The 26,638-nt window shown below is 40.8% G+C and overlaps 1 protein-coding gene across 1 annotated transcript; it reads left to right on the forward strand.

Moving 5' to 3' along the window:
* On the forward strand, nt 1-26,299 carry tcea3 (transcription elongation factor A (SII), 3). Its single transcript, XM_072548280.1, has 13 exons — nt 1-103; nt 200-291; nt 2,361-2,423; nt 5,917-6,022; nt 8,791-8,914; nt 10,434-10,520; nt 11,616-11,693; nt 19,437-19,588; nt 20,919-20,975; nt 21,595-21,749; nt 22,377-22,523; nt 22,832-22,903; nt 24,000-26,299. Exons 2-13 carry the CDS (start codon nt 223-225, stop codon nt 24,006-24,008), a joined length of 1,119 nt encoding a protein of 372 aa, XP_072404381.1. The 5' UTR covers nt 1-103; nt 200-222; the 3' UTR covers nt 24,009-26,299.
* Nucleotides 26,300-26,638: the final 339 nt, after the last annotated feature.

Consider the following 26,638-nt stretch of genomic DNA (forward strand, 5'->3'; position numbering starts at 1 on the left):
TGTGGAAGTTTGACAGCACTTTTTTTTTGGGCTTGGGAACTGATACACAGCGCCGAGCGATGGGACACGCCTCTTTCTGCCCGAGAGCTCACCATTAGCCCGGGTGACTTTTTTTTTCCAAAAAAAATGTTTAGTTTTGATTTCGATCTTTCGAATGTAGTTATTGTAATGTAACTGTGCATTTTGCGGATTTATGCAGGAGAGAGAGAGAGAGAGAGCACCATGGGAAGAGAGGAAAACCTCATCAGAATTGCCAAAAAGCTGGATAAGATGGTATCGAGGCAGAGTATGGTAAGGTTAATGAGCTCCAAGGAGACAGTGTGAAATTGATCAGAAGTTGCTGCGCTCCGCATCGGGACAGCTGGTTTCTCAAGTGTGAAAACAGATTTGCACTTTAGTTAAAATCTCAAAGTCACTTTTGAGTGTCCAGGAGCAGTTTTCTCGACGTGCCTGAGCTGGGGGTGAAAGTCTCCACAACTTATTTACAGAAGCTAGCTCCATTTGTCGAGCAGGTGGCCTGGTTGGAACCGCAGTCTCCCACGTTACCGAGCAATGGGATCGCCCTGTGCTGTCTGGCCAATTAATGCACCCCTCCCCCCCCCCCCCCCCATGTCTTAAAACGAAACGCCACATTCTAGCCTTTGACTTTCTTTTTTAAAGAAATCGTAAACGAAACTGAGAAGCACCACGGTTCGCCAAATGTGCAAACGCCGCCTTGTGACCGAGCCAGGGATATTTTAAAACCTGAATGTCCTTCACTTGCCAGTTTTTACCTTTCGCCTCTCCTTCCATCTCCTCCCCTGTCCACCTGCCCTCTTCTTCACTCCTATTGGCCCCACACCCTTTCCCTGCTTTCCAAACCTCCTCGGACTGTGATGATATGATTCAACATGGAATTAGATGCACAAATTAAAGATGTTGCCAGGGTTTGAATTTGAACAGGCTGGGGCTGTTTACCCTGGAGCGTCAGAGGCAGAGGGGTGACCTTATAGAGGTTTACAAAATCATGAAGGGCATGGATAGGGTAAGTGGACAAGGCCTTTTCCCTGGGGTGGACGAGTCCAGAACTAGAGGGTATAGGTTTATGGTGAGAGGGGAAAGATATAAAAAGGACCTAAGGAGCAACCTTTTCACACAGGGCGATGTGTGTATTGAATAAATTGCCAGAGGAAGTGGTGGAGGTGTGTACAATTACAACATTTAAAAGGCATCTGGATGTGTATATGAAAGAGAAGGGTTGAGAGGGATATGGGCCAAATGCTGTCAAATGAGACTAGATTAATTTAAGATATCTGGTTGGCATGGACTTGTTGGTCTGAATGGTGTATTTCCGTGCTGTATGACTCTAAGCAATATTAACAGGATTGGGCATGGAATTGATTAGCCCTTTCCAAAGCTCATCATAGACAGAATGAGCTGAATAGCCTGCTTCAATGCAGTATGACTTTGGAATCCAAGTAGGTTGCACTGTGGTGGGAAGGTCAAGGCTTGTAAAATAGTAGGTTGGAATGTGGAGCCCTATAAGACACACTTTTAAGGGTTCAATGCATCCCTCTGGATAGGCTGAGACCTTTTCCTTACTGGAGAGGTTTATAAAATCATGAGGAAGATGAATGGCAGATGCCTTTTCCCTACGTTGGGGAATTTCAAGACTTGAGGTCGTATTTTAAGGTGAGAGAAGAACAGTTCAAAGAAGACATAAGGGACTTTTTTTTTACACAGAGTTGGTTCATGTGTGGAATGAACTTCCAGAGGAAATGGTGGATGAGGGTACAACAACATTTGAAAGGCATTTCAATAAGTACATAAATAAGAAATGTTTGAAGGGATATTGGTCAGGCGCAGGCAGGTGGGACTAGTTTAGTTTGGGATTATGGTCAGCATGGACTGTTTCCATGCAATATGACTTTATGACTCTCCATTGTGTGCTTTCCAATAGGAGTGGCATGCTAGTTAGCATTGCTGCCTCACAGCACCAGGGACCCGGGTTCGATTCCAGCCTCTGGTGACCATGTGGAGTTTGCATTTTCTCCCCGCATCTGTGTGGATTTCCTTCCACAATGCAAAGATGTGCAGGTTAGATACATTGCCCATAGTGTTCAGGGATGTGTAGATTAGGTTCATTCGTCAGAGGTAAATATAGGATAATAGGTAGGGGATTGGGTCTGTGTGGATCACTCTTCAGTGGGTCAGTGTGGACTTGTTGGGCCAAAGGCCTGTTTCCACACTGTAGAGATTCTGGGAAAGAAAATCTTGCAGATGTTCAACATTGACAGCCAATGAACAGTTGTACTCATTAAAAAAAATCAAAGGCTGCCAGAATTTCATAATGAAACATCATTTCAATTTTATTTGAATAGGATGCTGCTCTGGATCTGCTCCAGGAACTGCGAGGTATAAAGATGACTCTAAAGTTGTTGCAGGTAACTTAATGATACAAACACTACCAAATGGCCATTTCCCTCTGTTTCTGTGGGAGGTGCCCTGGGATGACTGCAGCAATCACCGAAATCCATTCCTGCCTCAACTCATCCACTTTTGCAACTGTCTTATTGTATATTGCTGCTTCCACAACTATTTTGTTTCTCACTTGGCTGACCTCCCATTGTGTCTTCTGTAATCTTGATCTGGTTTAAAATAAAATCTCTGTTGTCCAGATGTTAACTTATACCAAGTCCTGCTCACCCATCATCCCTCAGCTCACTGACCTACATTAACTCTTGGATTAGCAAAACCTCAATTTTAAAATTCTCATCCTTATTTGACAATGCCCCTCATCATCCCCCCACCATCATTTGATCGACTCGCTGCCTCTCTATTTCTGTAACCTGGATTCCCTCCCTAAATCTTGCTGTTTCTCCCTTTCTTTTCTCTTTTTAAGTTGTGCCTTAAGGATTTTTGGCTTTCTGTTCTAATCATCTTAGTCGATTTGGTGTTCAATTCTGTCTGATAATGTTCCTTTAATTTGCCCTAGGATGTTTTTATTACCTCAAAAATGCAAGTTCCTGTTTAAAGGTACTTTTGTGGGTGTAGCTACGTCTGTCCTTGTGGCTCAGTGACTCAAGACTGTTGAGTTTGGAATTGAAGTCATGTGGACACGAGGATATTTCCAGGTGTAGTTCCTGGAATGGCAGTAGGAGGTGCTGTGTTCACCTCGATGCCCTGGGCTGTGGAGAACAAGTCAAAGCACTGACCTTGATTCTGATTCTAATCCAATGCTGGGAGTTGTGTGCTCTGACCTGGTGCTGAAGGATGTATGGCTTTCATAGGCAGACAAGGTCAGAGCACTCCCCGAGAGTGTAATGGATGGCAGAAAGCTTCCCTATTTTCATCTCCCCAGACAGCACACCGGGGGCAAGACATTGCCATGATCTATTTCTCCAGCTCTGTATTGCCATCACATTCAATAAAACGTGCTGACAGATACAAGCCATTTAGCCTGCCAGTCTGTGCTGTTGTTCAGATTCGGCAGGAGTCTCACTCTATCCCACCTATCACACTTCAGTACTTCACCATGTTTTTGTATCCCAACTTTCTCTGCTGTACTCGTCTAACTTCCTTTTTGAAAGGAAATAGATGTTGGAGAATGAAAAAAAAATGGTTTGGCACATGTTATTGCCAGCCACGTGGATTTGAACATGACTTCACAGGCTGGCAATGTCAAACATAAGTTTGTGCTAAAATGTTTATATCAGTTTCAACACTACACTCTGCAGTGTCCAATTGCTTTAATGATAAAGACAAACTGTTCTAAAATGCAGTACACAAGTGAGAGTTGGATTCCTGGCTAAATTGCGAATGAGGAAATGTTCAAATTCAGTATTCAATATTGGACTTGAGTATTGTTTAAAAAAAAGACATATTTTATCTTGCACTTGTTTTTTCTTGTGAATTGTCTGGATGAGCTGCTTTTCCGACATTGTCCATATTGTCATGGGGACCCTCAATGCTGTTTCATACTAAACACTTGTTTTAAATTCATATACATGTGCAATCATAAACATTTACAACAAGGGAGAAGGCGATTCAGCTGATTATGTTCATGTCAGCTGACAAGTAACCATCCAGTTTGTAATCACGGTTAAATTACAAAATTCCTAGGTATACTTAGATTAAAAACACAACAGGTATTATAACTGCAGACCTAGCTCAGTTCTAGCTATACCTATAACTGACCTCTTTCCTTCCTGGCTCCTCCTTACCAAGATCTCATTTATTCCACATAAACTGATCTTTTGTTGCTTGGGTTAAATTTATCGATCACACCTTGATTTGTTGTTAGAGGTTTGGCTGACACCAGTAAATCTTCTGGACTTTGGGAAGTATGGAATGTGTGGGAGAGAAACATGAACATCGAGTATACAATAATGCTAAATAAAATGAAGTGTGTAAAGCTGGAAACAATTAAGCAGATGAGCTCTTGGACAGGCTCCCATTCCATATTGCTAACATGTGTTCAGTTCCCACTTGGAAGTTGCAGAACTTTCAATTCCAGCAAAACCTGATCTGATAAACACATTTTTATTTTGTTGGCTGTAATGTTTCTGAAGTGAAATAAATTTAGATGTTAATCCTGTAATAAACACTCATTCACAACTCAATGTAGTGAGAAATCTCTTTAGCAGCCAGTAATAACTATCTTAGGAATTGGTAAGATTCACAAAAGGTGCAGGGAAGCTGCACTTGTGAGGTTGAGGGTAAAGTTAGTTATTTCTGGTGCAGTGCAGTGTAATTTTTAACCAGAGTTCCCATTAGTTGACCTGAGCTCAGACAGGATACAAACAAAATGTTAACCTTTCCAGCATTGGTTCTTGATGAAGGTATTTCCAACTCTCTTTCCCCCACCAATGGCTATTCTTAAAAAACTTTAAATTGCAAAATGTGAAGAGTTGATGCAGGGACAAAAATGAATTGGCAGAGATTAGTATTGAGAATAGAATGCTGCTGGCCAAAAGCTTTATTGACTTGGCTCAGTAAAGACTAAAACCATAGATGAAAGGACTGCAGCCAAATGAAAATGATTCTCTGTTTGTAAAATCTGCACCACATTCTCAATACCAGAAACATGTACCAGTGATAGGTAAGGTGCACCCGGGAGGTGATGGCCTAGTGATACTATCATTGAACTGTTAATCCAGAGACCTGAGTAATGTTCAGGGGACCTGGCTTTGAGACGAATTTGCCTTTATTAAAATTCTGGAATTAAGAGTCTAACGATGATCATGAGTCAATTGTCGGACAATCCTGGCTGGTTCATGAATGTCCTTCAGGGAAGGAAACTGCCAACCTTACCTGGTCTGGCCTACAAGTGACTCCAGACCCAGAGCAATGTAGTTAATGCTTAACTGCTGTCTGGGCAATTAGTGTTGGGCAATGAATGCTGGCCTGGCCAGTGATGCCCCCTATCCCATGAATGAATAAAACAAAAACGTGAGCGCAAAGTCCCCTGGACATTGCAGACATCTGACTTCATGTTCTTCTTGGTTGGTAATAAATACAGCTGACAGGTTGACACCTGAATCTTCACAGCAATTCCAAATAATGTCCTTGAAGTTGTTCTCAACACTCCAGGATTACCCTGAAATCTTCAGGAATTGAAGATTAATCACCCTGGCACTGCTGAGGAGATTTATAGATTTTCTAAAGAAAAAATACGTATTTTGATATGTGATTTAATATTTTTTGTTTTATTGTATACATTTTGGTGATAAGGAAGGATGACTAAGCCTGCAGACTGTTGGTGATAAGAATCGATAACCTTGTCTCACGTGCGTAATTGCTGTTGTATAGCAAAGTGCATTTGGTTGGTTTGTTTTAATCCACCTTATTGCAATGTCAGTGAAGTTCCTGCATGTTAGGTGAGGACTGCTCGAGTTGTTCTGATTGAGTTAGACTTCCCTTTTTATCTCTGACCAGAGTACAAAAATTGGCATGTCTGTAAATGCAATCCGTAAGCATAGCACGGATGAGGAAGTCATCGCGCTCGCTAAAATCCTCATCAAAAACTGGAAGAAGCTTCTAGGTAAGTGTACAAACGCAACTGTTAAGAGTGTATTTTATCTACAAGTAAATCTGAAAACACCAACAAAAGGCAGTGTCCTTTATCTGTTGCCTAGATAACTACAACTATCATGGTAAAATGTTACTGACTGAGTATTCATCTTAAAACATTAAAATCAACAAGTACTGTACATCGGTGTTGTGTCTAATCACTAAGTGTGTGTGGATTTAATGAGGTCCTGTAAAGATGGCTTTGGTTCACGGCCTTTGAATTAGGAGATCATGGCCCAAGTCCCATTCCAAGGTGAGAAGTCTGGGCTGACACATTAGCATGCTCCACAAACTTGGGGGCCTTTCTTATTGAGAAGTCAATAAACTAAGACCCTCTTTTCCCTCTCAGTTGATTTTTAAAAAAATTCATTAAGTATTTAATGCCTATCCCCAGTTACCACTGAATTGTGCTGACCTGCCTTCTTGAATTGCTGCAGTTCTTGAGGTGTGGGGACACCCCTTTCGCTTTTAGAAAGGCAGTCCCAGGATTTTGACCAGGCAGTGGTGAAGGAACATTGATATAGTTACATTTCAGGAAGGAGGGGAGGTGACTGGCTGGGGTGCGGTAGAATCTTGCAACCTTTGGTCTTCCCGTGTAACTGTTGTCCTTGTCTTTCTGGGTAGAGGTCATGAGTTTGGGGTAGACAATGGTATGGGATGGCACACATTGCTGTCATTGTACATTAGTGGTGAATATGGAAGCTGGTGAATGGGGCACTGATTTGTCATGGATAATGCTGAGCTTCTTGGGTATTGTTGGAGCAGCACCCATCCAGGCAAATAGAAATTCCAACAGTAACCTTGGTAGGAGGTGGACAGGCTTCAGCATGACAGAAGGTTGATTACTCTCTGCAGATTTTTAAATCTTTCACCAGCTTTTGTAGCCACAATGTTTATGTGGCTGGCCCAGTTGAGGTTCTGATCAATGGTAACCCTTGGGATGTTGATAATGAAGGAATTCAGCAATGGAATGACATTGAATGTCACATGCCGATGTTTATGTTCTCTTGTGTTAGACTGTCAGTACTGTGACGAGAATCTTACTTGCCATTTGTCGGCCCAAGCCTGGGTGTTTTGAAGAAGAATAGAGGAGTTGCCCTCCCTATGGCTGGCCAATTTTTATCCCTCAACTTCACGAAAACAATTAATCTGCTCAAGTGGTTGCTGTGTTCATTTCAGATGTATAATTTCAGGATGTCCCAAGGTGCTTTGCAGGCAATGCATTCGTTTTGAGTTGTTATCTTTGTTGTAATTTAGGAAAGGAGGTTTCCAGTTTTTGATAAAGCTAGATCCCATAAACTGCAGTGTGACAGTGAACAAAGATGTTTTATTTTTCCTAGTGCTGATTGAATGCATTAATGAGGGAATGTTCTTTTACTTCATGAAGAATTTAGCCAAATTGTGATCTTGTAAGTTCACATAAATGTTGAAGGTTCCATTGCATTATTCAAAGAAATGTACACATTTTTCAACTGACCTGGCCAGCATTCCTCTCTGCCTGAATATTCACTTCACTCTTCTTTGCAATTACATTACTTGGTGAAAAATTGACTGGCTATAAAAACAATTAATGCGAATCAGAATTGCTAATTGTATATAATCAGGTACTTTGTAAATTTAATTCTGAAGAATGATTGCTGGACTTGAAGTGTTAACTTTGATTTCTTTCCACAAATGCTGCCAGCCCTGTAGAGTTTCTTCAGTAATTTCTGTTTTCGTTTCAGATCTCCAGCATCTGCAGTTCTTTGTTTTATTTTGTTGTATAAACTTACATTTTTCATTTTCTTGGAACAACATCCTGCATCCACATTTCACACTGAGAGGGTTAAATTATTAGGATACATTCTGTAGACTGGGTTTCTATTCCAATTGCCTATGAGCATTGTTAGCAAGGCCAGTATTTATTGTCCATCTCTACTTGCTATTGAGAAGACAATGGTGAGTATAGAACTTTAAGAGTGACCTAATTGTGGTATATAAAATGACTAGAAGAATTTAAAATGTGAGGAAATATTTCTTCTGATCTGGGGGGAGGTGATAATTGGAAGAGACTAAAACAGTGGGGAGAAACTATGAAATTAGGACTAGGAGTCGAGAGCACTTTGTCAGTTCATAAAAATCTCATTTTCTTCTCCAATTCCCAAAAGCTGTGAGCTGTGTGTTGGGTGGGGGTGGTTAGATGAAAATTTCAAAATTGAGTTTAATGGACTCTTGGAATTGCAGAATCAAAAAAAAAGTCAGTGGTATTGGGGTATAAATTAGCTATGATCTAATTGAATGGAAGGACATGCTGATTGGTAGATGGCCTATTCTTGATAATACGCATCCAACAATGTTTGATTTTGCATGACCAAAATAATTTTGCAATCATACCCCTCTTTGAAAATAATTTTCATAAAGTTGTAGCACTTTAATTGTCCATCTCCTCTCCCTAAGTGTTACTTCCTATTGACACTTGTTTTGTTCACATTGTATCGAATAACATTTTGCAATATTAGCTGTCACAATGGGGCCACAGGCTGTGACCATCAGATGGCTTTTGAATGCTTTTCTGAAGCCTCTCCCTGGAGATTATGTTGCTCTATCATATGCATGAAAGATTTTTACATTCATCCGTTGATTACAAGGGACACCTCTGTTATGTCTTAACTTTTTATTGTTGGTCCTCATGATTACTGTTGGTTCACAATAAAAACAAAGGAGGGATCAGAATGAATCTCAATACATTTTCTCTTTCAGCCTCAGAAATCCCAGCTGATCACAAGGCTGTGAAAGCAGCAGGAAAAGAGGGTGAGAAGAAAGAGAAAGCACCAACTGTGTCCCCAGCACCCCGAAAACATCCCAAAGAGAAATATGTGGAGAGGTAATGGAACAGGTCACCATTCTGCACTGAACTGTCATGATCTAGTTAAAGTAACAATGACAGATGCATTAGGTAACCAGAGGTCATAAAGTTAGTATAATTAGCAAAATATTGAGAACAGAATTGAGAATTATTTTTCACACAGAGTTGTTATAACCTGGAACATCAGAATCTGATACATACATTTCTTTAGGAACTTTCTATGTACTTGTTTTGATATAATTCTAAGAGTCGAATGTACTGAACATGCTTTTGCATGTCTTGGGAAATTATTTATGCTGGAGCACTGAAAAGACATTCCTAATGCTGTATCCTTGTGATTATTCTGCGGGTTGTAGTACATAAGTCAACATGGAAAGCCTTCAAAAATCCTTCAAAAATCATTCCAAAAGCAAGGGTTGACATTTTGCAAGGTGTAAAGTTGAACTGTTGGTGAGGGTTGAATGGTCGCCATTTTGAAATGTGAAAAAACCCAATGGTAATTCATGTTAAGGTGGAATGAATTAATTCTACAAAGATACCTTTGACCATAATCAAAACATTTTCCAACCCATCAAGTTCATTGTCTTCATCCTCTGAGAAAAGAGATCATCAAAATTTATTGAGTCACTTTGAGTCACTTTTTGAACAATCTGTGCATTTATTGTCTCTCCCGCATTATAAGAATGGCTACAATTCAAAGTTAATTCATTGGCTGTAAAGGGCATTGTGATGTCCTGAAGACATGAATGGATTTGTTAACCTTTTTCTTTCTTAACCACTTGTGCTAGATGATGTAATGACCGTCCAGCTGTTATTGCCATTGTAACTATCCAGTTCTGTCGATTTTATTCTCACTGTTGTTGGAGTATGTTCATTGGCTGTTTCTTCATAATTTAAATGCTCTCAGGTTAACTCTAGTTTTTTTTTCCATAGGAATAAGAGTTTAGTTGAGGTAAATGAATAGAAAGGGATATGTAGACTGTCCTTATTCTATGCAATGTTGAATGCATTGGTGGGAATTGATTAAAATAAGTATCTGGTGTCCTCCAGCAATGACAAAACATGAGGTAGCCATCCACACACTAACTACAAAGACAGTTATGCTAACAGTCTTTCTTCCTGGAAGAATGGCTGATGTGTGATGTGGAATGATGCCAACAGTATGGGTTCATTTCCTGTATTGACGAATGTCACCATGATAGCCTTAACATCTCAACATTACCTGAGGTACAATGACCCTCAGGGTCATCATGCAATGTTTGGGACTTCCACTTTTTTCACTTTCCAAGGATGATCCCATAATGGAACAAGCTGCCAAAGGAAACAGTCACAATCTATCAATGGAAACCTTTAAGGCCCATCTTTAGATTAACTCTATCTTAAAGATATCTGGAGGGCAAACCCAGTGGCTCATGCCTGCTTTGGCTAGCATTACATCAGAGATGTTCAGAGAATGTCAATCTTAGTCTGTGATTAGCAGAAAAGGAATTAAACATTTCTCACCAATAGGTTTGATTAATTCTAATTTGATTTCTAGGCAAGATTTATTCAGCTCCAAGCCTCCACTGACAACTTCACCCATGTCCAGGAAGAACTCCACAGATGGACAGCGGGACCATCAGAGGTGAGAAAATGATTGTTAGCCTTTCTTAACTCTGCAGGTGAGCTACCCCATCCAGGTAAAATTGGAATCTTAGGCCCATTGGTGAGATAGTCAATCTCATTCATTGCCATTATGTTTAATGTGTTAACTGTACAGGAACAGCGTGGTTCCACTAGTTCCAAGCTAAGCAACAGTTTGACAATTTGAAAAAAAAGTTATTTCCTGGGATGTGAGCACTGCTCATAAAGCCAGCATGTTTTAGATTAGATTAGATTAGATTCCCTATGGTATGGAAACAGGCCCTTCGGCCTAACAAGTTCACACTGACTGTCTGAAGAGTAACTCACCCAGACCCATTCCCCTACCTTATATTCACCACTGACACTCTGGGCAATTTTAGAATGGCCAATTCACCTAACCTGCACATCTTTGGATTGTGGGAGGAAACCGGAGCACCCAGAGGAAACCCATGCAGAACCTATTCCTAATTGTCCTTGAATGAAGTTGTTTGCTAGTCTGAAGTTGCTATTTAATTACATTGTCTGGCTGAGGAAGTACTTTTCTCGTAATTGAAACGATTTAGTAAGTTCCACTTGAACCACAACGTCATAGTTAGTTTTGCATGAAGAAAACACTTTAACTCCTATTAGGTTGCCTCTCCAAACATGAATCCTTCCATCACCTCCCAACAGTATCGAGCGATTTCCAAAATGCAGGGATCACAGTTAGATCGACTACACAGTTTTCAGATTCCAAAGAAAATCTCTGATTTTGGATACATTCCAGGTTGCTATGTGCATGGTTATACAGTTAGCAGGCACTGTGAGTGAATGTCATGTCTAATTCATAAATATAAAGGATGATATTCTTTTGAAATAGGAACGGCTCTAGATAGATAGTGCAGTGGACAATGTTTGAAAGTTGTTTGTTGCTAAACTGAGAGTAGAAGTCATTCATTTCCTGCTAATTATCATGGATTTTCAGAGCATTACTGGAAAATGAAATTAGTTATCGGGCTGTTCTGTAAAGTAAACTATTAACGATGCATAAATGGCTGTATAACTGCTGCTTTATTTATTTTCCTTGAGGGCTTTTGAAATGGCTCTTATTTTGCAGACGTGATTCCTCGAGCTCGATGTCACCAATGACTCTTTCACCTATGTCCAGGAAAAACTCTACAGATACTGAAGAGAGGTAGGATAATACCTGGCTTGCTATGAAAGGGAGTAAAAAAAAATTAGAAGAAATATCTGGCAGACTTCTATTTTCTTTGTGAATGAGGAGCAGAAAGATGCATGTTTTTGCCAAGATGCACCACAAATTGAATAACATTCATCAAGATGGCAGTGATTTATTCTTCTTGAATGCAGGGAAAGCAAAGATGTTAAAAGTTTTAAACTATTGAATACTGCCACTTCTTAAAAATCATACAGTAACTGAAGTTATAGTCAATTAAAAAGTTTTATTCTCGAGCATATTGCTGAGCTGTGGTCTTTTCTGTGATGTATTCTTCACTCAGGTGACATTAACGTCTGTTTCATGATTTTGTTCAAGGACTGTGGCAATTCAACACAGTTTTGTTGCTGACACATTTCATAGTAACTAGCTCTGCTTCTCCCAGCAACACTGTTTGTGTATATAATTAGAAAACGACATGGTTAACATCAGTGGGGACAAAGATTTATTCATTAGTTCAATGCCTCGTTTCCAAGATTTGGAACATTGTGCATCCAAGTAGCCCTGTCCACTCTGTTGTGACAGCACTAACTTGTGTTGGGGTAGGTCCTCTGACTGTTCTGGAACTGAGAACCTGGACAAGCTTTAGGAAGACATTTTGAGCCTGATCTTGTCTTCACTTGAACTGTCAGTAGGAATGACTTTGATCTCTTGATTTCTAATCAAATGGCTCTGAGAAAGAAATGGAGATGCCTATTTATAAAGCGCCTTATCAGATCTCTCAGACACATCAAAGTCCCCTCATCAAATTTGGATTTATATGGAAACTTTACCTGTTCCAAAGTCCTTTCGCAGGACTGTAAATGGTCACTGCCATTGAGTCAATTTATGAAACTCCCTGTCTAACATTGAGTTCCTATACATTGCAGTCAGATAGACTGCTCATCACCACTTTTTCAAGGACAATTAGGATGGACAATAAATACTGGCTTAGCTGTGATGCCCTCATCCCATTATAGAAGATGTTCTGCCAGCAATGAGCCAATAGGAGAGCATAAGATAGCTATGTTGTTATCAATATAAGAACAGGAATGGAGTACTCAAGCCTGTTCTGCTATTCTCATCAGATCTGCTCGATCAAACCATTTATAATGACCTATTTTAGAAGTTTGGCAAAAGAGGTGTTAAACAAAGATGACAAAATCATCTGTTAAGAAATGTGGTCCCATTTGTACCATGTTAGCAGACTGATACTAATGGCTTATCAGGAAAATGAATGAGATTTTGCCTCCCAGAGTGACTTGAATAGTATAATGGTGCAGCCCCTCAAGGCTAGATAACTCTGATACGTGGTCTCTGGTTCAGAAAAGATAAATCCCAGGTGAAGGTTAAAGTCTGAGGATCTTTTGACGTTAGCACATCCGTGATAATTACTTGGATAAAATTAACACTTTTGCCAAGTTTAAAGATTTCTTGTGTTACTTTTCAAGCTCATTGAGTTCACAGTAGCTTTAAAGAACACTGATGCTTCTCTTCACTAATCATGTGAATGTTTTACTGGGGAATGAGAGACAGGAAGAGTTACATGGTTACAAGCAGTGAACACCATGCAGTGATAACATCATCTGCCTGAGCATGAAAGGTTAACATTGAAAATGCTCTGTGCACCATTTACTTCTATCGTTCAGCAAATCCCCACAATCAGCTTGAAGTTGTCGAGGAAACATTCAACAGATAAAAAGGACGAACGATAACTGTTGGATTCTATCTCATTATCAGACTAGAAATACAGAGCAAAACCAGTATAGTCTCATCTTCACTTGCCTTTAATTATCTTCACACTCTTTTTGAAGATGTTGATGGGCGGCACGGTGGCACAGTGGTTAGCACTGCTGCCTCACAGCGCCTGAGACCCGGGTTCAATTCCCGCCTCAGGCGACTGACTGTGTGGAGTTTGCACGTTCTCCCCGTGTCTGCGTGGGTTTCCTCCGGGTGCTCCGGTTTCCTCCCACATTCCAAAGATGTGCAGGTCAGGTGAATTGGCCATGCTAAATTGCCCGTAGTGTTAGGTAAGGGGTAGATGTAGATGTAGGGGTATGGGTGGGTTACGCTTCGGCGGGGCGGTGTGGACTTGTTGGGCCGAAGGGCCTGTTTCCACACTGTAAGTAATCTAATCTAATCTAATCTAATCTAATCTAATCTTGACTCTTCCTAATGCAGCTATTTTATGGTACATCATGCAGGAGACTGCCTTTTGTCACCTAAGGAGGCAGTGTTAAACCATATGTTATGTTAAACCATAACATTTAAATGGTTATGAAAAGCACTGACAGAGATCAAACTTTTCAGATCTGTTTTCATCTCTTGTTTTCACCATAGTATGCAACGAGGTCAATGAATTATAATAAAGAGTGGGATCACTGACTGATCCTTATCCCCCATTCCCTTTGGTAGGTGTTGCTTCCCAGGCACATCCTGAGCTACCCAGCCTACACCAGAGACCACACGTCAGAGTTATCTGGCCTTGAGGTGCTGTACCATTGAGTATGATATTATTCCAGTCACTCTGGGAGGCAAGATCCCATTCATTTTCACGGTATCAGTTGAGAAACCAGAAGCTTAGACATTCCCTTATGTGTAGTATTCCATAATGGCCTCTTCCTGCTTTGCAGAGAACCTAAAATCAACAAAAGCTTCCAGTATCATCTTGTATTGAGAGCAATTAGACTAAAGGTACAGCCACAAGGTTACAAACCAACTCCTATATTGCTTTACACAGACTTTAACAGTACTGAACCAGAACATACCACTGTACAATGAACAGAATACATTGCCAATGAAGACCATGGCAGTGCCAATCCTTGCTTGTTGCATATTATTGCCAAGTGCCAGTCTTGAACATACAAACTGCAGGAATAAGTTGAATATTTTATAGATGATTCTAGGTTATTGCAAGAGATGTTGTTTACTTAAATACGCCCTAGTGAATGGTAAATATTGTATCTTGGTAAGTACATAATTTAAATTGCCAACCAGCTGCAAATCTAAAGGGAAATGTGTATTTGTTTTATCCTTTCTTGGGACCATGAATGTTTACAGTGAAGAAAGATGCATTTTGTCTGTGCTGTCTCCATTCCAGAGCAAGCCAGCCAAATGCAGAGGAGATTCACTGGAATGATGCTGGGGATGAGGTCCTTCAGTGGAGTGGGGCTGATTCCCCTCCTCCTTGGGAGCAGAAATGGCTAAGGAGAGATCTTATATACTGGTTCGGATCAAGTAGAATTTTAAAAGTGTAACTGTTTCCATTGGCAGGTTTGTCAATGGGCACAGATTTAAACTGAGAGACTCAGAGACAAGACGAGTTTTGTTTTATGATCTGGAAATTATTGCTTTATGCCTCCCTCCCACTCTTGCTCTGAAGCTGTCTGTCCATATGCAGCACGGCCTGTGCAACATTTCAGGCTTGGACCAAACAAGTGTCAGCCAATGACCACCTCCACTAAAGTGGCACTACCACCACTGAATCCCCTACTATTCATACCTTGCAGGTTACCATTGCTCAGATACTGAACATGGGAACATAGAAAATAGGCCATTGAGCTGTTTGAGCTTACACTGCCATTCAGTATGATTCTTGATGATCAGCCAACTTAACATCCTGTTCCCAATTTCTCCCTGTGCCCTGTGATCCCTTTAGACCTCAGCACTGAACCAACTATATAAATACTGTGGTTAAAAGTGCAGCTAAGAACCTAGAAACTTTAAAGTGTGTAACTTGCCTCCTGACTTCCCAAAGTTTGCCCATTATGTGTAAAGGGAGTGCGATGGAATACCCTCACCTTGCTGGATGAGTATTCCTCTGATAATACTCAAGAAGGTTTGACAACGTCAACATAAAACAGCTCACTTGGCTAGTATCCCAACAACCACTTCAAACATTCACAACCGCCAGGGGCAGCAGTGTGTACCATCGAGGAGATACACAGTAACAACTCGCTGAGGCTCCTCTGTCCTTCTGCATCACCAATACTTAGAAGGACAAGGTGAGCCGACACATTTGAGCACTTTCAGCTGCAAGTTCCTCTTCAACCACTGTACTGTCCTGACCTAGAACAATATCACTATCTCAAAATCCTGGGACTCATCACTGATGGGATTAGCTTCATGACATGGACTGCAGTGGTTCAAGGCCAGTTCCCATCACCAGCTTCTGCAGAGCAATTAGGGATGGTGAATGAATGCTGATCTCGCTGTAATGCCTATATCCTGTTGATGAATTAAACAAAAACTGCATACACTCTATCTTCCTGTGAATAAAATATGTACTCTGTTTTTGTGGAAACAGTACAATGGCTATTGCCTCAAGCATTTCCCTTGGCAAAATAATCTGTTCTCCAACAATACTCTGAATAAAGCAGGTTAGCTTACTCTGAGGGACAGTAGTAAATAGAGAACTCCCAATCACTGAGATCCTAACCTAGACAAAATTGTTTCCCCCTATCTTTCCAATACTTTTTTTTTAAAAGATCCCATTTTCACTAGTCCCTGCTCTAGTGGCAATCTGTCCTGGTGGTGTGTTATCTGTTGTATCTTGTGATGTACACTAGCTAAACTTAAACAGCCAGCATACCCTTCATTCTGTGTTGTAGGAAGGATTCATACAACAGCAAATCATCAGCAGTGACCTCGCCAGCTCGAAGAACTTCAGTGGATAGTTCGAAAGAAGAAAGGTTAACTATCTGTGCTAGACTTCTTTAAAATTCAAAATCCAACCAGGACCACAATGCAGGATAGCTGGAAGGAAAGCCAAATAGAACACAAAGTGAATCTGAATAATGGTTCAGTGATTAAAAGCTTCAGTTTGGACAGACTCAAAGAGGAAAGACTGAGAGAGGAAAAGATTTTAATTCCTGGGAAAATGTTTGAGAGTACAATTCCATGTAGTGGATCTTAATTTCAAAGTATTTGGGATGTAGTGAGCAGCAGTTCTGATCAGACATTCGTTTGGCTGCATTTAGAATATTGTGTACAGTTCTGGTCGCCACATTACTAAAAGGATGTGGACGCTTTGGAGAGGGTGCAGAGAAGGTTTACAAGGATGTTGCCTTGTATGGAAGGTGCTAGCTATGAAGAAAGGTTAAGTAGGTTAGGTTTATTTTCATTAGAAAAAAGGAGATTGAGGGGGTCCCTGATTGAGGTTTATAAAATCATGAAGGGTATAGACAGGGTGGACAGAGACAAGCTTTTTCCCAGGGTGCAGGATTCAATAATGAGAGGTCATGCTTTCAAGGTGAGAGGTGGAAAGTTTAAGGGGGATACACGGGGCAAGTACTTCACACAGAGGGTGGTGGGAGCCTGGAACGCGCTGCCAGCAGAGGTGGTAGAGGCAGGCACCGTAGATTCACTTAAGATGTGTCTGGATAAATGCATGAGTAGGTGGGGAGTAGTGGGATACAGATATTTAGGAATTGACCGACAGGTTTAGACAGTGCATTTGGTTCGGCTCAGGCTTGGAGGGCCGAAGAGCCTGTTCTTGGGCTGTAAATTTTCTTTGTTCTTTGTTTTTCTTTGTTCTTGATGATTTTGGTCACACCTTCATGTAAAAGTACAGGAGAATGGTCTTGTTACTCATTTCCTCAGTTGTGGGCCATGTGCTAATTCCCAGTTGCTGCCTTGTGTTCACATTCTGGACCTAGCCAAAGCTTACCTTTGTTCATTTCTGATCTTTCATTGTTGACTCACTGCCTCAAGTATCATGGAAACATAGGGTAGAGCTTTATACCTCCCTAGGAGTAGGCTTTCAGGTGAGTGGGTTTGAGGTGAGACACATAAAATTGGGTGCTGAGGATTGAGACAGTGCCGCGTCTGTACCTACTTTTACTAACAGTGAGAAAGGTTTCAGCCAATCTGCTTACCCTTGAGACAGTTAAGGTCTTTTAAGTTGTACCTGGGAAGCATTTTGTAAGCTATGAATGGGGGTCCATCCTCTTCAGCACCTTGTGCCTCAAGCCACAATACACCCGCCCCTCACCGGCTCCAAATCTGCTTCCAGCTCTTCAATGCCCTCCTAAAGGTGGCTGTCCCAGAGTGATGCCTGCCTTCCCTGCCCCCATACAAACCTACCTTTGCGATTTGGTTGCATGACTCCTCAGCAAGGGGACTGCATGCTGTTCCAGAATTGGCTACTGCTGCTCCCAGTGGTGCAAATGAGATTAGGCTGCAGCCGGTAGACATCTGAGACAGGATTGCTTCCTGAATGGGAGCAGACTTCTTGCTCTGAGCTAATTAATAGCCCAATGGCTATAAAATTACTTTGGAATGACCCATCCAAGTGGGCTGGGACCACGTAAAAACTAGCCCTTGGGATAAGAACAGATCATTCAGCTCAAAGGCCCTGTTTCATTTACTTTGATCATGGTCATTCATGTTGATTTCATTTGTCCCCTGGGCTCCTTCAACCTTACTGTTCATTAAAATAGGATTCCTATCAATTTCAGTTTTGAAATCTTCTTCAGTTGACCCCAGCTCAACAGCTTTTTAGGGGAAAAACTTCCAGATGTTCATTACTGTCTGTAAATTTAATCTTTTTTTGTAGAATATAAGTGTCACTAGGTAGCATTTATTCTGCATCCCTAATTACTCTTCTAGAGTCCCTCAATAAAATTATAGTGTCATAGAGATGTACAGCATGGAAGCAGACCCTTCGGTCCAACCCGTCCATGTCCACCAGATATCCCAACCCAATCAAGTCCCACCTGCCAGCACCTGGCCCATATCCCTCCAAACACTTCCTATTCATATATCCATCCAAATGCTATTTAAATGTTGCAATTGTACCAGCCTCCACCACTTCCTCTGGCAGTTCATTCCATACACGTACCACCCTCTGCGTGAAAATGTTGCCCTTTCGGTCCTTTTTATATCTTTCCCCTCTCACCCTAAACCTATGCCCTCTAGTTCTGGACTCCCCCACCCCAGAGAAAAGATTTTGTCTATTTATCCAATCCATGCCCCTCATAATTTTGCCAACCTCTATAAGGTCACCCCTCAGCCGATGCTCCAGGGACAACAGACCCGGGCTGTTCAATGTCTCCCTACAGCTCTAATCCCCAACCCTGGCAACATCCTTATAAATCTTTTCTGAATGCTTTCAAGTTTCACAACATCTTTCCGATAGGAAGGAGACCAGAATTGCACGCATTATTCCAACAGTGACCTAACCAATGTCCTGTAGAGCCGCAACATGACCTTCCAACTCCTGTACTCAATACTATACCAATAAAGGAAAGCATACCAAACGCCTCCTTCACTATCCTATCTACCTGCGACTCCACTTTGAAGGAGCTATGAACCTGCACTCCAAATCTATTTACCGATCCAATCCTTTAATCATCTTTAGCCGTGACGACAATGCCATTAAGTGACAAGGAACGATAGTTCGATCTGTCCTGTTGGAGACGGGCATCACTTGCCACTTGACAAGCCAAACCTGGATATTGTCCAGGTCTTACTGCATTTGGACATAGACTGCTTCAGTTTCTGAGGTGTCGCAAAATAGTCTGTTAAATCAAGCTCTTGGAGAATGGAGGTGGGCTTTCAAATTTACTGGACCTCTTGTTCTTTTGGGTTGCCCTCTATGTACCCTGTTGATCATAGAAATAAAGACATTTTGGGATTCTTGGGGATTTACTGCAACTTGCACGTCCAGCTTCATCTTTCAGAGATTTGCTCTTTTGATGCTTTTTCTACCTGTTTTAACAGTGGTATTGGCAGCAAGGGAAAGATGGAATCACTTTCCACACCTACTAGCCCTACCTTCTCCACACCAACTATCCTCCCTCCTTTCTTGTCAACTGGGGAGTCCATCCGTGACAAATGTATAGAGATGTTAATAGCAGCTTTGAAGACTGATGGTGAGATACTTTTTCCATGTTAAATTGTTATTTTTGTTCTAAACGTGTACTGGTCAGTGCCAGTAGATGGCAGTGTGTAGAGTGGGTGATGAGTGTAAAAGCTCAAGGATATCTTGACAATTTTGGGTTGAACAAGAAAACAAAGCAGAACAAATTCACTTTGAAGTTTCTTGAAATTAAAACAATGAATTTTCTTCATTTCTTGACATTCAAAGAGTTTCATGATTAAGGAATAAAAAAAAGGAATTTATTTCAGACAATTTATGTTAATTCTGAGGCAAATGGGACTTGAATGCAGACTTTCTGACCCAGAGATGAGACACTACCACTGAACCACAAGAACCTTGAACTTGTAAATGCCTAAACTAGACAAAATTTCTTCCTCCAATTTGTCCCATAGACATCTCAAAATGATTTTATAGACAATTATGTATGTTCAAAGTGTCATCACAATTCTATCAAAGGAAATGCAATGGCCAGTTTATGCAAACGATGGTCCCACAATGTCAGCAGCATGATAATGACGAGCTAATCCAAACAATGATGTTAATTGAAGGAAAAGGTTTGACTAGAACACCACGGAGAACCTGCTTTTATATAGTGCTTTTCCACAACAGGTTTCAAAAGGCTATGACTTAATATCGGATCTGAACAATATCTTCTCCAACAATGCAGCATTCCTTCTGTACTGTTCTGGCAGTACCAACCTAGGCTTTGGGCTCATGTCTCTGGTGTGAGATTTGACTCTTGGTTAGGGGTATTAGTAAAATAATTCAGAGCCAACTTCTAATTGGATGCCAAAAGACTTTCTGTCACTTAAAACTTTCTTCAATTGGCTCACTTATGGTAGTAACTTGTTTGGAACCGAGATGCATTGGAAAAGAATGATAATTGAAAAGAAATGGGTGAGGTTATCAATACTGCTGGTGGAGTAGGCTAGTATCACCAGTGGCATTAGTACTGTTGTGTTGAGGTAATATTTTATGTGGTTAGACTTCTTGCCTTGAACATGTTAACTCAACTTTCAATCAAAATAGCAATAAAATCTTGTTGTCACATGCTCTCATCTCAGCATAATTTTATATATTATTTATAGTTCAATTGATTCACCACCATCTATAATGTGCGCAGTAAATGCTGGGCTTTGGAATGAATTGTAGGGGAGTTTCCAAACTCCCTGCCATGTTGAACAGGGTGGGAAATCCTAGATGTGCATCTTCCCCACCGGCACTCCCTATGAATTTCATTCCAAGCTGGCAATACTGGATCGTGCATCATCCTGTGACTTTCTACTTGGAATGTTGGAATAATTTGCTGCTTATTTCCACAGATGATTACAAGGACTATGGTGCGAACTGTGACAAGATGGGTGCTGAAATTGAAGACTATATCCTTTTGAATTAGACGGCACAGAAACTAAGGTGTGAAGGTGTCCCAAAATCAAAAAAAGAGTGAAAGAAAAAAAAGTACACTGTTCCTTTCATAACTACACATCTCAAAGCCCTTTATAACCAATGAAGTATATTCAGAGTGTTATCTCTGTTGTCATGTAAGAAATGTTGTGCACAGAACATCAGGAGGAACTCCCTACCCTTCTTAATGGAATTTTTTATGCACACCTGAGAGCATACAAAGATCTTACAATCTCTGACTGTTACAGAGCTGCCTTTTGAAGTCTGTTCAAGTTCAATTAGGGGTTGGTAACAAATACTGGTCATACAAGTGATACCCAGATCCCACGAAGAAGAATAAAAACACCATTCGGTGCAGCAGTGGCTCTTTAGAAGAATGAGCACAATTAATCACATTCCTCTGCCTTCTCACTACAGCCCTGTACATTCCTTCCCCTGAAGAACTTAAGTTCCCTTTTTTTTGAAAGTTGCTAGTACATTTACTTTCACCAACCTTTCACGCAGCGTGTTTACTCCTGATGCTGGAAGATTTTTATTTATTTTCTCTTGTCAGCTCCATTTCATTTGCCCTTCTGTTTTTCTGAACCATTTCACATATCTACCAGGAGTTTCAGAAAACAGACATGAAATACAAAAACCGTGTTCGAAGCAGAATAAGTAACCTGAAGGACCCAAAGAACCCTAACCTGAGAAAGAACGTGTTGGCTGGTGCGATTGACTTGTTCCATCTGGCAAAGATGACTGCAGAGGTGAGATGGCTTCTTGGTGCATGGTAACACCTGGAGTGAAGAGATGATAAGAGAACCTAGTATCTTATGAGATTAGCCCAGTTGCAGTACCACCTCCAGCCAACTTGCATTCACTGTATTGATCAGGAGCCGGACACTTGGGTAAGGGATTGAAGTGCTTCAGATGCACGTGGAACTGCTCTGTGGTGGGAGCACCAATCTTGTAAAAGAGGGGAGGAGAGCTGACAAAGGGAAGCTTATTAATACTTACTCAGTGTTATTGTATTGTACAGCTTATTGTACAACTATCACACTCTGAAGTGGTTCTGCTTGCATATACAAAGTTTGGATCAAATAGAGATGGCACTATATTATGATTTTCTTAGCGGAAGGCAACACTTCCTCCATTTTTCTCTGAAAATCAAATTTTCTGTGAAGTCTTTAGAGTTGAATCTGACCTCTGTTGACCTTGACTCAAGATTAAAGTCTTAGGTTTCAATTTAATTGGGCTGTTTGCTCATAGAAACCAGCTGAGGTGAAGACGCAAGCCAATTTTGTCCTTTTCTAACGTGGGTTATTTATGGAGTTTTGACATTCCATTAACTCGACTGTCATTCGTGAGACTATCATTTACTCTTGTCTTGACAGGAGATGGCCAGTGATGAGTTGAAGGAGCTTCGCAACGTGATAACCAAAGAAGCTATCAGGGAACATCAAATGGCAAAGACGGGTGGAACTCAGTCTAATCTTTTTCAATGTGGAAAATGCAAGAAGAAAAATTGTACCTATAATCAGGTAGATGGACATTATTGTAAGAAGGCCACTACAAAAGTTCTTAAATGTTCTAGATGTGTGATACATCTTACTCAACTTTCCTCATGCTATGCCATTATGTCCAACCTTAATAATACTTTACTACTTCTCACTGATTAATATTTCACCAACTGAATGAGGCTACATGTCATATTTTGATCCATGGAACACAGATTTGAGAATCAGTTTTAGGGGTCCTCACAATCATTTATACTTATGATAATAAATTGAACCTATGTTATTATCATACACCGACCAAAGGCTAATTTTTTTTTAAATTGACACCATAGGTCCAGACCCGTAGTGCTGATGAACCAATGACCACGTTCGTCCTGTGTAATGAATGCGGAAACCGCTGGAAGGTATGTCTTACTATTCCTTCATTCTTTATATTTTGTTTTATTTCTTCCTTCCTCCCTTCTCTCTTTGACAACCTCCAACCTCTATCCGTCCCTCCCCTATACAAGTAGACAAGGTGGACTTTGGTCCCATTTTTCATGTGTGTTGGGTGAGATAACAGCCTGGGTTTTGGCTTATTATTCAACTGTGAAGGCTCTTACAAGTCGGATTCTTTTCTCAAAATCGTAGGCATACACTTTCCAGCAGAAGTCATTGCGTAAGAGTCTTGGTCAATACTTCCGACTCCACTCCAATGTTGCTGGAGGCTCCCGCCTTCTCTTTCCATCAATTTGATCTTGCCTCTCAAGAATGCTGTCCCAAACTGGGTTATAATTTCAGGAATGCTGGCAACATTGTTACCACAATAGACTGACCATTTTTAATGTGTATGGACAAATACTTCCATGATATACATTCCACAGGACAGAACTAAATCTGTTTTCATCCAATGTCTCTTTGAGCACCCATTTCCAGATAAGAAACTCTGTAACTACTTTTTCCACCATTCACTGGCATTGGACACTGATGCCAGTTATAGCCAATTTACTACCATCCCAGCTGGGATTAGTAAACACTGGCCATCAAATGTTCAGATTTGCCTAGTCTGTAACTATTCCCAATAATGTGTAGAGATAATAGACTGGAACATGTCACTTGGTTATTACTACAGACTCAAGATTAGAGTGGTGTTGGAAAAGCATACAGGTCAGACAGTATCAAAGGAGCAGGAAAATCGACGTTTTGGGCAAAAGCCCTTCATCATTCTTGCCCAAAACGTTGATTTTCCTGCTCCTTGGATGCTGCCTGACCTGCTGTGCTTTTCCAGCACCACTCTAATCTTGACTGTAATCTCCAGCATCTGCAGTACCCAATTCTGCCTATTACTACAGACTGATAATGTTGATTAAAACGTTTAGGCTTGGCTTTGTTTTGGTAGACTGTTGTCAAAGATTTGATATGTCACTGCTGTGCCGTACCGTTAGCAAAGGGCCATTGCTGTTTAATGAGTGTATAGTAAATAATACCTCCTCAAGATTTTTGTTTTACCACTTATTTCAGTTCTGCTGATGGAACAGGACACAAACATTTTCACGACCATTTGAATTACGGTCTTCTGTGAGGAGAGAAAAAGGTATAATTCAATAAGGCCAGAGACTCTCGCTGGGCTCCTTTATCCTTTACGTCAGACAATGGAAGAGCAATTTGATTCTTCAACATCAATCTTCAAGAACTGAATGACTTCTGTAGCTTTTGCATGTCGTAGCTTTCCTGTTGTGTAAATTGCATTACAAGGAAACTGACTTCTGTTCCTGGTGATCCCTGTGAATTTATTCAAATCATTTGCAAACCAAATTTTGTGGCATTCTTCAAATTTCTAGAAACCATTTTTGAGATTTATTTTCTTGATGCAGGAAAATTAAGCTGGGTACTGCAGATGTTAATTTTATTGTAGGAACTAGGTTTATAGGCAGGATATTTCTTACTTAATTTTAGTTTAGAGATTGCAAAACTAGATTTTGATTTCACATTGAACTAAAGTAGTTTGATTTTGATTTAGAATTATTTGGAACCAATTCTCCTTAGAATAATGAGTAATGAGAAACTAATTCCACACTGGCAGGGGAGTACCACCTGAATCTGAAAGCCAGTTGCTGCCATTACGCCTTAAAAATCTGTTCTTTTGATTTGTTAGTTGCTGATTTGTTTTGTTCTTTTTCAGAAAAGTGCTCTATCCCTTGCCTTGCCTTCAAATATTCCACCCGCATCCCCTTCCAAATGTTTCTTCCTTTTGCAGAGAGCTGCTTCATGCGATACAATTGCCCTTCAATATCTCACGGAAGCAGCCACTCTTCAGGGGTGATACCCGTGGAGCTGTTTGGTTGGGAGGGTTTCATCGTCCTGACTCTTGCCTGGTGACTGCACGTGTGCACAATTGGAGTCACTGAAAACCCTTGACTGTGTAGCCAGGCTGTGATTTGCCAAGAATGGCCAACTCTGGTTAGATATATAGACCATCTGGCCAATTCACCCAAACCATCACCATTGAGAATGCTAAACATTCCTGATCTCACTGCGTTCTGTTTCCCATAGCCAAGTGCAGTGTGAGTGTCCGCTTGGTTACTCGATTGGCTGATTCTTCGCTGTCAGGGAAATAGTCTTTCTCTTCCCATCGTCTAATCTTTTTATAACTAGGAACAAAATTTTAATGAGGCACTTTTTTAAAAAAAAGTCAATATTGTCACTGTGATTTTTTTTTCTCCCAATGTTTCCTGCAGTATTTATCTGAATTGTGATCTTTAATTCTCAGAGACTCCAGGATTATCTTCCGAGATGGGCAACCCTACTCCACATGCTAAAAGAATATTTGTGGGTGGTAATTTAATATCCCCACCTGTAGCGAGATTGCTAACAGAGGCATTTAATCAGATAGGGCGGGGCGAAACACCCTGTCCTTCCCACCTCCCCACCTCCCCACTTCCACTTGGATTAAGTCTGTGTAGGAAGTCTTGTGGATTCCTCCCCTGCTACCAGTCAAGGGCCTTAACTAGGTAATTGGTACAGTTATAATGGTACTGCTGGTATTAGCCCAGTAAGGGATTGTTTCCAGACTCCCAAGCTGGGATCCTTCATTCAAAGTCACTGTGTTGCTGACCTGGCATTGGATGGCCCTCTTGAGAGTCTGTCCTTTACCCCTTTTTGCTGCTGTCCTATCTGCAATCCCCACTCTGACCACTCTCCTGTGATCCAGTGGTGACGCAAGGTCCCAGATGGGTGTCATACCAGCAGTAGCCATTACCTCTGGTTGAAACTGTGAATGAATGGATCTATCAATCTTTGATTGGCTGGCTGCTCTCAAGCCGGCTGGAGTTTTGCCCAGGGTTCTCAGTTCCAGGGGAAGGCCAGTTGTCATCTGTGTCCCTGTCTCTCCAATGATGCATTGGGTCTTCTTAAAAAGAGACAGTGCAGGTTACTCACTGATACTCCAGCAGGTGGTCAAGTCCTCCATCTACCCCATTTAAACATTGACATATGACCTGTGTTTTAATTTGTGTGAGGTATTTCCTGTTGATATTTCAACTTAAATGTGTGCTTTTTTTTAAGCTGTTCTTTAAGGCTGGCTTGTTGCTCTGCTGAAAATGAAATATTTAATATTTAAATTGTCACTTTTTCTTCCCCTGCTTCAGACCAGATGCTGGCATTAGAATTCAATGAACTCAAGTAATTGGTAATTGCACTCAAATTTCTTTAGAAACATGAGTGTCAATCAATGATTAAATTAAACTTTTTTTCATTTTAAACAACGGTTGTTCCAGTTTCTTTCATAAGCAGCGTGAGATTCCAAGGTCGTGGGTCTGAGAGGGTTTAAGGATTCAAAATTGAATTCACAACACAGATGTAGTTCCTTTGGCCTAGGTTGGCCTTTGTTACACTTTACATGAACATTTTTGCACTCTATCTCATCTATCAGTATATTTTATGTTCCTGTATTTGTTGTGTGTTTATTTAGCTGTCTTTTAACTGCATCTATAACATTTATCTCAATTACTCCCTGTGGTTAGGGAGTTCAACATTCACAAGGCTCACTACAAACAAAGTTGATGAAATTTGCTGCTTGGGCTGTATGGGTAGCAGGAGGAAGAGGAAGTAATGTTTGCTCCAATATTTGTTCCCAAGATGAGGAAGTTATTCAATCTAGT

This window comes from Chiloscyllium punctatum, chromosome 27, assembly GCF_047496795.1.
Source record: "Chiloscyllium punctatum isolate Juve2018m chromosome 27, sChiPun1.3, whole genome shotgun sequence".
Taxonomy (NCBI): Eukaryota; Metazoa; Chordata; class Chondrichthyes; order Orectolobiformes; family Hemiscylliidae; genus Chiloscyllium; species Chiloscyllium punctatum.

Excerpts from the sequence above, each read along its gene's own strand:
- tcea3 (XM_072548280.1), top strand. The coding sequence starts at position 223 with ATGGGAAGAGAGGAAAACCTCATCAGAATTGCCAAAAAGCTGGATAAG. Across the intron at positions 11,694-19,436 it reads TCTACAGATACTGAAGAGAG|TGGTATTGGCAGCAAGGGAA; the intron begins GTAGGATAATAC and ends CTGTTTTAACAG. Across the intron at positions 21,750-22,376 it reads TGGCAAAGATGACTGCAGAG|GAGATGGCCAGTGATGAGTT; the intron begins GTGAGATGGCTT and ends TTGTCTTGACAG.